General features: G+C 41.0%; 1 protein-coding gene across 1 annotated transcript in view; it reads right to left on the reverse strand.

Annotated features, from left to right (window-relative positions):
- The window catches only part of ANOS1 (anosmin 1), a 124,045-nt gene extending 109,797 nt beyond the window's left edge, over positions 1-14,248 (reverse strand). Inside the window, 1 exon segment of the mRNA XM_079304881.1 lies at positions 13,883-14,248. Within this exon segment, the coding sequence (XP_079161007.1) occupies positions 13,883-14,074 (192 nt within the window). The 5' untranslated portion in view covers positions 14,075-14,248.
- Positions 14,249-14,913: the final 665 nt, after the last annotated feature.

Below are 14,913 nucleotides of genomic sequence, written 5' to 3' on the forward strand. Positions count from 1 at the left end.
AATTGCATGGAATTCACATGATAAATTTCAGGAATGCCTTTCCTTTCTCTTTGGCATGTGTTGCTACTTTACAAGATACTAAATATTTCAAGCAGCCATATTTCCACGAGCTGATGGATACATATATTTTCATTTCTCTTTTAAAGGAAAACAAATAAAAATATGTATTCTGTGCAGCACCTTTCTCAACATAAAATATTCATGACAAGTATCTCCTTAGTCCTATTGTCTTGACGTATTACTATAAAATTTTTCCTCTTTGAAAGCAATAAGCTCGATAACATAATTGAGCAATAAGCTCAATAACATAATATGAATACTGTGTTTGACTATCTATTGATATTTTTAAATCAAGTAGTAAAGTATAATCTCAGCAGTAGATCAGCAAAAATAATAGTCCTACACATGAAATATGCAGTCTAAAATTTGACCATAACTATTCATTGGTAGCTCCAGAGACCTATTAATATTTGTAACATTTTTTAAATACAAAAATCAAGTTTTGGAGAGATTATTAAAGTGCATAGCAAAGCTCTCAAAAAGTTAAATGTGTAAAAATTAATACAGTCCTTGGAGATCTAAGAGTTGTGTAAACAGCCTTTGGGGAGTTTTTTCCATTTTTCACAGAAGACCTGTCTCAGGGAGTGAAGTACACCTCAGCAGACCAGGGATTTCCAAGAAACATTTGCAAAAGAGGTGTGGTCATTCAGTCATTCAAAAATTAGAGATTTTTTCATATAAAAATGACCCTTGAACTTAAACAGAATAACCTATCTGCAATTTGAACCAAAACCAACACAATATTGTTAGAAACCACACAAACACAAAAAAGTCTTTAACCATGACAGTTAAAGCAGCATTTCAAAAAGAAGTCTGATTTCCTTGATATATTTTAATTATTAATCTTTCCATACATCTTCCTGCACTGTAGATGTTGCAGAGAGACAGAAAAGATGGAATGGGTGCAGTTTAACAAGCCCAAAATTAATTGTTTCATCTCTAAAGTACAACTCAACAAAAATCTTACCAGACAGGTTAACACTCTTCTCTCTATTTCTCTCATTTTTTTGGTCCTTGGCCTGTCCCTTCCCAACCCAGATCTCACTTCTGCAGAAGGTCAACACACAGGGCTGCCAAATTAAGCCTGTCATAAAGACTAGTAGATGTCAGTGGCATCTGCTCAGATAGCACACATCACATACTTGCTGAATGTCCTTCTCCTAACCATGTCCCACACGCAGAGGGAGTCATGCTGCCCTTCTCCAGACCAGTCTGTGCTGCTGCCTTTCCCCACCTCCCACACCTGCAAACCCTGTTGGAAGAGTTTGTGTGCAGACCACATTCTTATTCCTATCCTATTTTAATGAAATGGTAATAGCTACCACAACAGCAGAAATTGTGATGAAATTGTGTTGACAACAGATGAAAAACAGGCATCAAGGAAGGAGCGCATTGAAGGGCGGGTGAGTCTTTCCCTTTCCACTTGAATTTGACATATCTGCTAGCCTGATCTGAGTTGAGACCCTTTGGCCCTGCAATGCTGACAGTATATTCCTGAGAGAAATAGTCTTTTAATGCAAGTTGAAATATATTCTTCCAGTTTTCTTAGGGGCTTTTTCCCATTTAAGAACTGTATGCTACAAGAAGTGTATATTCCATAGGAAAATTGCTGCAGCCCAGTGTTCTAGACCACCTTGCAAGCAACCTGAGAGTGTAAAAGGACAGATGAGAGAGAGAAGAAATCAACATTAAATTATATTGATAACAAGATACTAAAACTACTCATACAATTAAAGGTACAGGAGTATTAACTTGGTCTTTCTTCAGTGACAATCTTCAGTGGAAGATTTACGTTGCTTCATCACGTTGCAATAAAATTCTTCACAAACATAAAAGCACTTTATGTGCCAGGTTTATAGAATAGTCTTATAACTAACTAATGAAGATATACCATATAAGGAAAATAAATCTCTCTTCAAGGAAGAACTGAATCATTTGTCATTAACACATATGGTTACCAGAAATGTATCTGTTATGCAGAACAAGCATTTGCTGAGAGATCCATCATGCTTCAGACCTTTCTGGCACCAGGCAAAAGAGTTAAAAATTAATTCAGGTTAATTTGCATTTAAGTTATTGAAAGGCTTGTAACATGAGAGGTGTCAAAACATGGTCTAAGTCCCTACCCAAGCCACAGTATTTTAAAGCCTCCAGTTAATGTAAACAATTGGATATGGAATTTCGCAAAATTCCACTGCAAAGTCCTGGTATCAAAAATCTAAATCAACAACCACAAAAGAAAACCGTTGTAATATATATCCTTCAGTTCATTAAATGTGGACAACTGCAGTTAATACTAGTTGTCAATAACTTGTACTATTAGCAGGCATTTTATATTAAGATTTTGTTTCTCTTTCTTAAATCACCTTTTTTTTTGCAGAACTGACAAATATTTCAGTTGTTCCTTTTTGGAAAGTCTCTGATACTGGTGGTATGATCCAGAAATTCTGTCCCAATTATAGCTTCCTTCCATTTTACTAGCCTTGTCACCAGTGTAAAGCAATTGAGCAAGAAAGACAGTGAAGGAGGCTCTGGTTCTACAAGTAGATTGAAAGTATTCCAATTTCTTTTTCATTGGACTGAGGAACTCTGCACAATTTACTTTCTCAGTGGGAAGTTCATGGGTGAGAACAAGTTAACTGAGGCTCGATCTATACCAGATGGATATACTAGGTATGACTAAGCATCTTAGAGGCATAAAAATTTGACATCTGCTCCTACTATTAAGAGAACAGCCCATGCCTGTTGATGAAATTTACAGGGATACTCTGGAATCCCTGAGGGCACCTGGATACATGGAGTAACAATCAGAAACAAGGCAGTATCTCACCTTCTAAAAAAATATTTGTCTACTGTCTTCAGTGGTACTTAGCTCTGGTTACATTAAATTGCTTCCACCTTCCCTTGTCATCTGAAAGAATCTCTTCTAAAAATATTAAAATATTTTACATCTAGCTTTACATCTAGCACATAACTGGCAATTCAATTTTACTTTGTCCTAAATGTATTATGGTATTTACTACCACTCTGAATTGAAAAGAAAGATGTTATGTTACAATAAGATGGTGTTTACCAAATTCTAGTTAATAGTCTATAAACAGTATACTGAGAATTTTCTTGTTTTTAATTTTAAACAGGTATTTCTAGTATATTTTCACTGGCCTAAGCTTATTTCCATCGAAACCACTGGACACATTACTATCAAGTTTAGGGATATCAGAGTCAGGCCAGAAACAAAAGCTCCAGAAAACTCCTGTCTTAAGCTATTAATTATATAAATGGAAGAATCAGTGAGTATCAGTCAGAAATCTGGAAGATCTCCAGTTAAAGAAAACAACATGAGCCTACCCTACATTAATTTGTACAGCTCTTCAATCTGAGTTGTTCTTTCTATTCCAAAACAAAGGCAACCAGTATATCCTTTTATCACTTTTTTACAATTTGGAAAACAGCTGAGATTAAATTTAACATCCAAGTTCAGTTCACACTGCAGCTCTTTCTTTCTGCATAAGGACAGAAGTTTTGAAGAAAGGAAGAAGACTTTAAATAATTGTTTGCAGTTCCACATTAACCGTCACTGAAAACTTAGGCTTCAATGATGTCCAGCGCTCAAACACACAGGTGTGAATCTGTGAGTTAACCAATTCTCTTACAAGATGAACTAATATGCTGCACATATGCATTTCTACTCCACTTGGTCACTGAGGATCTACTGGGCAGAAAATCCATGAAACTCACCAAAAGCCTACTGTCTTTCATATTGTGTACTAGCTTTTTAACTTAAAGAAAAAATCCAGCAGTAAGCTTCTAGCTGTAAAAATCTACATCTTCTTTCCTTATTTATTCTGACAAACACATCCCATAGCTGCTACTAAACAATATATGAAGTGACATACTCTTCATTAATTGAATTATTTTTACCTCTTTGTGTCAGTTTATCAAATCCCAAATGTTTATTCTACCTACTGCATATCCAGACTGACCAATGTTCAGCTAACTCTTGATCTCAGTTCACAGTTGCATAGAAGGAAAACAGAAGAAAGCCTCAAGCTCTTTTAGTTCCTGTTCCCTTCCCAAAATTGTTAGATACAAATTAAATGTCAACATATTACACACGCTTTGTAACTAATTAAAATGGGGGCAGATAATGGTGTGATTCATTACTATCTAGTTGTAGTTAAACATTAATGTGATTTTATTGTTGTCAAAGGAGCCAAAACCATCACCTAATCCAAAAAGAAAAAAAAAAAAAAAAAAAAAGCCACACTGTTAAAACAGTTTCTATATAGGGATATGAATTCTGGGTAAGAGAGTGACAGACAGTCACTCTATTAAGACATCATCATTATAATAATACATTGTTATCACCCTTTCCTCACTATCTTCTGCTTCACATATCTGTTCTGCCATGTGTTAAATTCAAAGGAAACCCAAAGTCATACAGCACTGAGGTTAAAAAATGAATTTATAGTGTCTAGGTCCAAAACCACCCTGAGGCCTGACTGGAATGTTCCAGTCATGAGCAGTTAAAAAGCATGATCAGTTAAACACAAATGATGTATTGCCCTATGCTCATGGCCTAAATCACTAGCTGAGAAATCACATTCATGTACATGAACTGCGACTGCTTTTCTTTTTCTTTTCTTTTCTTTTTTTTTTTTTAATATAAATTACTGTGAAGATAACTTCCCTAAAGAGTAATCCATTAAAAAAAGAAAAACAGAAATATGTTGCTGAATTCTCATAAGAATGGCAAGGAATGTTGAACTACATTTGCACTAGACTAAATGAGCACATTATTCTTATCCAGTCTTCACCATCAACCTCAATTTCTGACTGTCTGGATGGAAGACATTTGCTCTGAAGCAAATTTCTTCATATTATCTTATTATAGGATGCATGACAGCAAGACTGCAGCCCTCACAGGCAGAAAAAAACTGGCATCACTACCTTGGCCAGGTTTGCAGTTTCAGCTGTGACCACTTGAGGAATTACAGTAGCAGCAGTTGGTCTAAGTTCTGACGTGAAAGACAACGATTGCTAGAACTTTGATGTGAATTTTCATAGAGGCTTTCCTGTAACTGATGTCTTCAATGAAGACAAAAGGGTTTTCAAAACATTTTTACTATGTTATAAAAAATAAAAATTAAAAATTTTAAACCAAGTAAAATTTTAAGCAGCTGAGAAAGAACAGAAATAAAAAATATTCACAAGAAACAGTTACAAACAACTCATCCTACAGACCCATTACATCTTTTCTCTGTTCCTGAATTCCTGAATTTCAATTAATTATGTAACAGGAAATTCTACAGTGCCCTCTACTCCCACTTAATGTCTCCTTCTAGGATTGTAAGCTTGCTGGAGTTCACCCACCTCCACCTTTCTCCATCCTGAGACTCTGTCTTTTTTCTTGTTTCTCCTACAAGTTCTGAAGACATGTTCCTCAGCCATGTCAGCTGCTTACCAGAAGAGTCACGTCCTTTTGCAAGCTTGAGACAAGGCTCTTCTTTTTTAAAGGAATGTAATTATATTTGTAGGTATTTATGTACGTACACATATAACTTTGATGTCATATCTCTTTGACAGTGTAGAGAGATACATTGGTTAAAAATGCTATTCACAGAAGACAACAGAAATTCGATTAAAACTTTGGACTGGGGCTGTTCCCTAAATCTGGAAATATCTGATAGTCTTTTCAGTGGATGGAATGACTGTGTGATTCTTTTTAATGAGAGATGAAAGGAACAGCACTCTGCTTTCAAGTTTAAAAGGTCCACTTACCTTTCAACACCCCCAGTTCTCCATCTCTGTGTCCTGTGACCTCTTGGTCACTAACAGACTGAAAAGCGGATACCACTGGAGCTGGGACACCAAGTTCACAGCTCTCTACTTTGTTGACAACATGGACCTAGTGTGCATACATGGACCTGATCCAGCTGAAATCAACAGAAGGCTTTTCATAGACTTCAAAGGTTTTTGAAGTATAAAGCCTTATAAGGCTCAGCTGTGGAAAAGATCAAAAAATGAAGATTCTTGGTGTAAACTCCGAGGAAAGTGCAATTTTAGTGCAAGGTTTACATTCGCCAGGCACCAGCTACTAAATATCAATACAGATGTGTCTATCCTCTATAGGACACTCCTGAAACTCAGTCATTATTCCTATTTTCAATCTTTAAAAATATGGATGGTAAATTACAGCACTTTCTTTTTCTGTTTATAAAAGGTGGCTATGTACTCCAATTCAGCTAGTCAGAGATAGCAAAAATTCACATAGAATGGCCAGTGGAGACGTAGGTCAGGTTGTGAATAACAATCTCTATCAGTAAACACGAACGCAGCACTCAAGTAGTTGCCTGTTACAAAGTGACAAATGATGAGCTTCTGGAAAATCAGTCTGCTTTTCAAGCTACCTCAGAAGTGTAATGTTTTTGGGTTTTTTTCCTTATAAAACACTTACTAAATCAAATACATTTAAATTAAGTTCAGAGCACTAGTTAATCAAAGACAACCCATATTCAGACAACAAATAATGCTTTAGTAATAGTTTTAATATGAACACTACCCATCTGAACAACTTCCTGCTCTGTATTAAGTGGCTATAACTTCCAAAGGAAAAAGATTTACATTTTAGAACTGACAGCTTTTTTCTTTCAGAAGTTTTCTAATGCTTTTCAAAAGCAGCATCTCCTCCCCCTCACCAACATGACTGACATTTAAACTATTATTTGCCAATACTTTTCATATATACAAAATGTCTGCTTTAAAACCTATTAGTAATTCCTATTGAATTCATTGTACCTGGTATCCAGCACATTTATCAAATTAACAGCTATTTTAATTTTACAAACACAAACATAAAGTATTTTTTTTATATGTAAGAATACACAAATAAATGTGAGAAAAATATCTTGGCAATTCTCATTGTTCAGTACAATTGTTCACCATTCACTTACATTTTCATGCAGTTCACTTGATTTGCATTTAAACTTACACTTGAGACACAGACAAGTATTTTAATTTAGGAAAGCAATGAACAAGTCTGAGTCATCTAAACTACTAGAAAACAATGACCAGGAGGTGGGAACCCCTGCAATCATACCAACTGTGCAAGTGTTCACAGAGGCCAAAGAGATTTGGGTCTGGTTATGAGAAAGTTAATACAACTCCCACGGAAATCAGGGAGCTTCATACCAGACCAGGTTACAACAGCAAAGACTAACTATGGCTCAATTACTCAATATGGTGAGCAGTGCAGCTCTTTTCACTAGATGCAACTGTTGTTATTCAGAACAAACCTTTCATTTTCACAGGTTTTACCTCAGATTCTGTTAGATCTGTGCATCTTTTGTTCACAACTGCAGATCTTGATAATAAGAGCACACCAAATGCCAGAATAATTACCCAAATTATATGCCATATGAACATTAAAAACAGGAAAATGATTGGGACTTTTAATGAGTTTTGAGAAAAACAAAGTAATGACAAATGCTACAATTTGTCTGTGGAAATAAATTAACAGCAATGTGCTTTACAAGACATATGAAAGTCAGAATTATTTAAGACAAGAGCTATTTTTGGAAAGGAGATGAGTACTGAAACAGCAACAAAAGCAGATGGCACACATCTTCACATTTAGAAAAGGTTGCAAACACTTCCCAAGAGAACTCAGTGCTTGGGCAGCCTGTCCACTGGAACTGAAACATTTTGGGAACAACACACTACATACCTACCATATCTCATTACAAAGGCATCTCATTACCACACATATTTTCAAAAGATTTAACGAAAAACAATTTATAGTTTAAAAATCATTTGAAACAGTTACAATAAATGGTTTCTTCATGATTTCCAGCTTCTCTACAGCAGAGCACAGAGACACATGCACTCTACACTTTGAGCCTGGCCACCACTTTCCCAGCTGGGACCAACTGCAGATTACTGCAGGTGCAGGCACTTTAGAGTTACAGGCAATTTGAAGGCAGATGTGCTGGCATTTAGACAAGTAGCTTCCTGACTTGTAGGTGAAATCTGGTATTGCTTATCTAGAGGTAATCACTTGCACATTATTTGCTTGCAGATATAAAATCTGAGAACATTTTATTACTTAAAGAATTGCCTGTTTTTCTTCAAAAACTTCAGTTGTCCTGAAACGCAACAGTCCTTCTACAACACTAAAAACAACCTCCTACCACCATATAGTTATCAGTCATTCAATATAACTTTTAAAGCCTTATTCTTCCCTTTTATAGCTACTAAACATTATGCAACATATGGTGCTATTAGCTTAAAATAATATTTTTCCATACTTTCAAAAACAATTTTGAGTTAGCCTTGGCTCATCTAGCTTAGTACTAATTCCTAAGCACTAAATCATAGTATATTACTATTAGATTTACACTAAATCACATTTACAAGAGGAAATTTCTCTATAATTTCCTTCCATATATCACAAAACTGGCTTACCACTTGAGGGATGTCTATGTTGTATCAAAATTTTCAGCTACAATTCATGCACTTCACAATTAAGTCAACATGAACACAGAACCCCTAAGCGACCAAGGTCATCCACAGTGTTGCCTGTATGTTTCTAACCAGTGCCCATTTTAACGAGTTTAAACAATCTCTCATGAGCTTGTTCAAGCAGCAATCACAATTCTAGATCAGGTATGTATACATCTCAATATACCTGGACTTCTTCCTGATGAATAAAAAAATGTATTTGCTAAGATTCAATTTATTACTGAAGACTACCCCCTCAAAAAATTTAAAACTATAGTGAGATGTATCAGTATTGAAAAGGATGGAAAAAAATTGATTTAGCATTAATATTTTGGTTTTAATGTACTGACAATCATAAATGGTCATATGTGAACTCATGCAAGAAAATATAAATAATGAAAATTAATTTAGAAGCATGTAACAGTATTTAGCAGGCATTATATCTTTAAAATACAGCCAATATTATTCTCTGTTCTAGTCACTCCTCCACACCTGGAGTGCAAGATCCAGGATTGGGCTCCCCATTACATAGAAAGATATGGACTTAGTGGAGGGGCCCAGAAAAAGGATGGTACTAACTCTCACATAGGAAGACGCTAAAAGAACTGGGAATGTTTAGTCTGGAATAGAAAAGCCTAGATGGTTTCTTATCAATTTTCTAAGTACCTGATGGGAGAGAGTAAAGAAAATTAAACCAGACTCTTCTCAGTGAAGCCCAGTAACAGCAAAGAGGCAATGGCCAAATCTGAAACATGGTAAACTTCACCTGAACATGAGGAAACACCTTTTTTATTGGTGTGAGGGTGGTTAAACACCAGAAGAAGTTGCCAGGAGGTGCTGTTCAGACTCAGGTACTGTTCCTCTGTGAGCACATGGCTGTAACTTCTCCAGTGACTCCACACCACAAAAACAGGCAATTTTACTGGCTACTACCCTAAACCCTCACAGGGCATGTTTGTTCTACCACCCTCTCAGCTTTGGACCCAGTAAACAAGACTAACCACTCCTCTGTCTTAAGTAAATTATCAAGTTGCATGTATTACACAGGAATACACTTGAGCTTGAGAGGTCTATAACAGATGCCAGCTAAGACAAAATCAGCAAGCTCACAGGTCAAAGTAAACAGTTTGCTCTCCGTAACATTTTTAGCCTAAGTAGTTACAGTAATGTTCAAGCTCTCATTCACAAATAAAATTTTAAACATGCCAGTTTTACAACATGGCTCAGATGGCTGGCAAAAGAGATTAAAATCCAAATCGATTTTTCACTCAACTTGAAAACAAAACTAAAGGTCACTGCCATGCCTGCTCCCACAGATTGAAAGTTCATCCACAACTAATATCACAAATGGGAAAGGCTACACCCACAGATAGAAATGCAAGGAATTTAGTTTCACTCCACTAAAGCAGGCAGGTTATGCAGAAAAGCCCTACCAAAACTAATCTGAGAATTCAGGCTTCATGTCCAGCTGTATGAGGTCCCTGTTTATATCCATGCCCTTTTCAAGAAAACAAAAACTTGTGCAGTAATTGACTTCATCTTCATGAGGGCTTTACCAACTGTACTAAATTACTATAAAACTAGATTCACAAACAAACTTTGAATACATCAAATTAAAATGTGTACCTTTCTCCTGGAGATCAACTAAAACACTGAGACAGAAATAGCCTCAATAAGAAAATATTGAGGGAAATAATATATCCAATGACATCACTGTAGAACTTCTGTCCCTGAAGCAGCATGCCTTTTTCCATGCTGGATTCACAGTCTTAGTGTTTCTTTTGTACCCAGACACCTTAGTCCTTCCTCTCATTCCAAACTAGAGGAGGAACTGCTCTTCCCATTTTATAAGGGCACCATACCATACCCAATCATGCTCTTTTAGATAACAGCCAAATGGACACAACACTGATTATGATAAAGGACTGTAAGGTTTAATCTACACCTCCTCCTCCTAAGCAGGCCACTTGATGCTCATGGTCTTGCTTACTGAAGGAACACTCTTGCCACCCTCCCCTGTTCAGGTGTTTTAGGGAGAATTTTGTCAGAAAAAGAAGAACGGCACTAGGAACTTTGCTTTATCAAGGCAGTGACCCAAGAGCATGGAGAGGTTCCACTGAATGCTCCAATTACTCTCTCATACATCTTTTGCAACAGTCATAGTAAAACTCTAGTGTCAACACTCAAAATGGCTTAAAAAAAGTACTCTGAACATAAGGCTAGAGAGATGAGTTCTCTTTGTCCTTACTCTTTATGGTCACAGGTCAATGAATGTTTAATTTGGTGCTGTCCAGGGGCCTAAGTTACACAGTTGGGATAAAAATGTTTTTTCTCATCTGCAAAACTTCAGAGCAAGCTAAAGCCCATTGCTGAACACATTCCAGTAAGAAGAGATATGCTAGAGTCCCTTCATTTAGACATTAAACATAATTCTCTACTGTGGATGAGCATGTGATTAAGAAGATTTTATATAAAAGAAGAATCCACAATGACCCCCTTCTGCTTACATCTTTGTGTTTGATTGCTTAGGATGACAGAATTTTGTGCTAGCATGCTCTCTGTGAAAGTTCATGGCCTGGAGATAGGCCATAGATATAAAACACACACATTTCTTTGGGTGTAAGACCCATGTGGTACATAACTCTCCTAATGATGTCCCGTATCCTTTGGCATAGCTCCTACATGGAACTTCTCAAAAACACCAGAACTGCAAAACTCCCCTGGCCATGGGGATTTTACAGGAATAACCAGGCATCCATGCCCCTTCAACAAACATTCTGAAGACCAAAGATTTTTGATTCAGGTGACTGATTCTTCTTCTAGCCCACATCAATAGTCTACATGAAAAAAAAAAAAAAATTATTTGACCCATGCTTCAGTTAAAATAATTTCCTACTGACAATGTACATACACTTAAAGTAGGCTAAGAAATGCTTCCCAAGTGTAAATCTACAAATAGGTCTTTTAGAAAGAACATATTTCTTGAAACTTTTAAAAATAAGGACAGTAAACAAAAACGGGTGAAAATTCTCTGGGGGGCAGGGGCAGGGGAACAAATAAAAATCCCTTGTGAACATTTGGAAGAATATTAGTTGCCATTCAAACAAGAGCCAGAAGGTATAGAATTAACCCAAACTTCCTATTCATACTACCTCATTCTCTTTAAAACGTTCTAAGTAATACGATTTTAGTGCCATAAGCTATATGAAATTAAGTTTCTGTGAAGTTTTGGGTACATCATCTCTTGCAAAGCATTCAGCTGCTGTCTCCCTAACCCCCATCACTAGGCTGTATCTAAAGCAGGGCTGAGAAATGAGTGGGTCAGTCTTCTTTCAATTCTTGCCTAACTGGGAGACACTAGAGTTCCTTCCTGCTCTGATTGGGAAGACCTAGTGTTTAGTTTGCTTCAAAGGTTGAATCAGATTACAAGATAAGTGGGCATCTGAAATGAAAAGAACTCCAGAAATTGCTACCAGTTGAGATGACAAGGGGAGAGGAATGGCTAGAAGGAGGGAGAAAATGAAGAAATGGAAGGAACATCATACCCTTCAACTCACATACTCACATGGAATAATCTGGCCCAAACCTGCACATCCTATAATTTTATCAGTCTCCTGTGAGAACACTGGATGCTTGATGTACTTTAAAACTCTCCTCCTTTTCCTCATTATAAGACAATGGACAGCTTAACTTTTATAAACGAGAGCACTTTATCTTCCAAACATTACAGTCGTTTCATGTCTAACAGGAGTTTAATCCCTAGTAATTAAGATAAATTACCTCGTGCTTTAGCAGGTTGGGGTTAAAACTCTGAGATTTCCAACTGATTACAAAAAAAACAGCCAGTTATCAAGTCCTAACTGAGTAATTCCCTAGTTATTTCACTCTAGCTAATTAAAATGTAATCACGATTGTTTGGCAGTGTGCATTCTGTCAGCAGTTTTACGTTGAAAAAGAAATCTTGCCAAGAAAACGCACAAAAAAAGTGGGGGGGAAAGCCTTTCACTCTGAATTAGCTTGATCTAAACTGCCTCTTTAGCCACTGAAACTGTAAAACAAGTAAGTTACAACCGCCTGACAAGGCAATAAAAAGCACTAACCGCTCTGGGGATAATGAGCTGTGTTACTGGCATCCTCCCGGCAGGCTGTCCCGCGATGCACGGAGCACGCTGACAGCGAGCGCTCCGCCGCCCGGCCGCGCCCCGGGCCAGGGCACCCGCCTCGGGCCCCTCAGCCAAACCCGGCTCAGGCACACAGCCGACATCCCGCTGCCCTTACGCCGCACACACTCAGCTCTCCCTTAACATTCCTTTTTAATTTCTTCCTTCTCAATCGGTTTATCCTTAAATACCTGTGAGACCTGCCTTTGGTGCCGACACCTTTGGCCCGAACGCCAACTCCACCCAAGCACTCGCCCGGGCGTTCCCGGTTTCTCCGCTCGGGGTGAGCGAGCAGATCTGTGCCAGCCCGGAGGGCTGAGGTGGCTCCCGTCACACCGAGCTGGCCACCCTTCCCCAAAGGGGCTGCGGCGCTGGGGGGGAGAACGCCTAGCAGCCTGGAAGAGTTTCCATCATTTGCGTGAATTTGACTAGGTTTAATATTTGCGCAGTGAAGAACAGGTGGGGAAAGGAAAAGGGAAAGGTGCGTGTGTAACTAGAAGAGAGAAAGGACGGGCAGACGCTCGCTGCTCTTGCGCTAGCGCCGCACTGCTTCCAGCTTTAATTTTAAGCCCAGCAGGTCTCCCGCCACTTCAATTCCACTTCTCCCCACTTTATCCCTACCTGTCCACTCGCGTTAGCCAGAGATGTGCCTCTCTGTCCCAGAACAGAAATACAAAGGAAGAAGCGGTACCCCCACCCTCACCTTCCAGGGAATCAGAACCATTAATCAGAACACGTCCATGATTATCGCTCCTAAAAAAGAGGCTCAAACTTTGCCAGCGGGCGGGGGAAGCGAACCACCTGCGGGCGGCCTGGCGCACCGGCAGGCGGAGCCCCGCGGGATCGCCGCCGCACCGCGCGGCAGGACGAGCGCACCGGCGGCACCGTGTCGGAGCAGCGGCCGGGAGCGGCGGGCACCTGCGAGGAGCCAGGGCAGAGCGTGCCAGGAGCCCACGACCCGCCCACAGGCACCGGCGGGGCTCGGCGCTGCCGTGCCCACCTGTCCGGCGCCTCCAGGTGCCGGCCATCCCCTGGGCGTGCGGGCCCCAAGTTCGCCAAGAGGCGCCCCGGCCCCGGTCGCCCTTTCCGCCCCCACCCCGCGCCCCGGGGACACCCGCTCCCCGGCAGGGAGGGGGGCTCCCTGCGCGGCGCCATGCCCCTACCTGGAAATGCTTGAAGAAGGCGGAGATGCGGGTGATCTGCAGGCTCAGGCACCTGGAGGTGCATCTGGCGGTGGCGAAAGCCTCGTCTTGCCTTCGGGCGGCGGCGGCGGCCCCCGGCCCGTCGGGGCTGCCGTAGGCGGCCGTCACCCAGAGGAGCAGGGCGAGGGACACGCCGGGCGCCCTCCGCACCATCGCTCTGCGGGAGGCGAGGGCAGAGGGGCGGCCGGGCGGCGCGGGGGGCTGCAGGCGCCGGGGCGAGCTCGCTCCCGCTCGGCGGGCTGGTGCCGGGCTGCGCCGGGGACGGACACCTCCGCGCCGCAGAAACTACACAAGAAAGTTCAATCATTCAACTCCCCTCACCCCCGTCCTCCCTCCCTCCCGCCCGCCCCGGCCCATAGCCCTCCCCCGCCGGCAGCGGGCGGGCCGATGCTGGCAGCGGCCGCGCCATTGGCTGCGCCGAGCGCCGGCGGCGGCGGGCGGGCCCCGTGCCCGCGGGCAGGCCGGGCCGGCGGGGGCGGCCGGAGCCTTCCCCTCACGCCGCGGAGCCTTCCCCGCCCGCACCGGAGCCGTCCCCGCCCGCACCGGAGCCGTCCCCGCACGCACCGGAGCCTTCCCCGCCCGCACCGGAGCCGTCCCCGCCCGCACCGGAGCCGTCCCCGCACGCCGCCACCCACGGGGCAGGGGGCGGGCGCGGAGCGCTCGGTCTGTCCCCACACACAGTCCTGTCTGTGCGCCAGGACCGCTGGTAGTCAGTCTTAACACCTTGGTCAATTCCCTTTTATTTCCTCGTGTAAATATCAGTTTTAGAAAAAGGATGGGGACGCAAGAACGGAGGGTAATCACTTTCTGAAACTCGGTGTTTCGTACAGAGTAACACTGCGGTGTGCGCTTGTTCTAAGGTGGAACACATACAGGCTCCTCTGAAGAGTTATCTGAAAATGGAAATGTACAAGTCATTACTCCAAATATCTCTGTGTAGTAGCTGCAAAGATTAAAACAGCACGTTGAACAGTAAAATGGCCCCATACATT

The sequence above is a fragment of the Erithacus rubecula genome (genome assembly GCF_903797595.1).
Source record: "Erithacus rubecula genome assembly, chromosome: 1".
NCBI classification, from domain to species: domain Eukaryota; kingdom Metazoa; phylum Chordata; class Aves; order Passeriformes; family Muscicapidae; genus Erithacus; species Erithacus rubecula.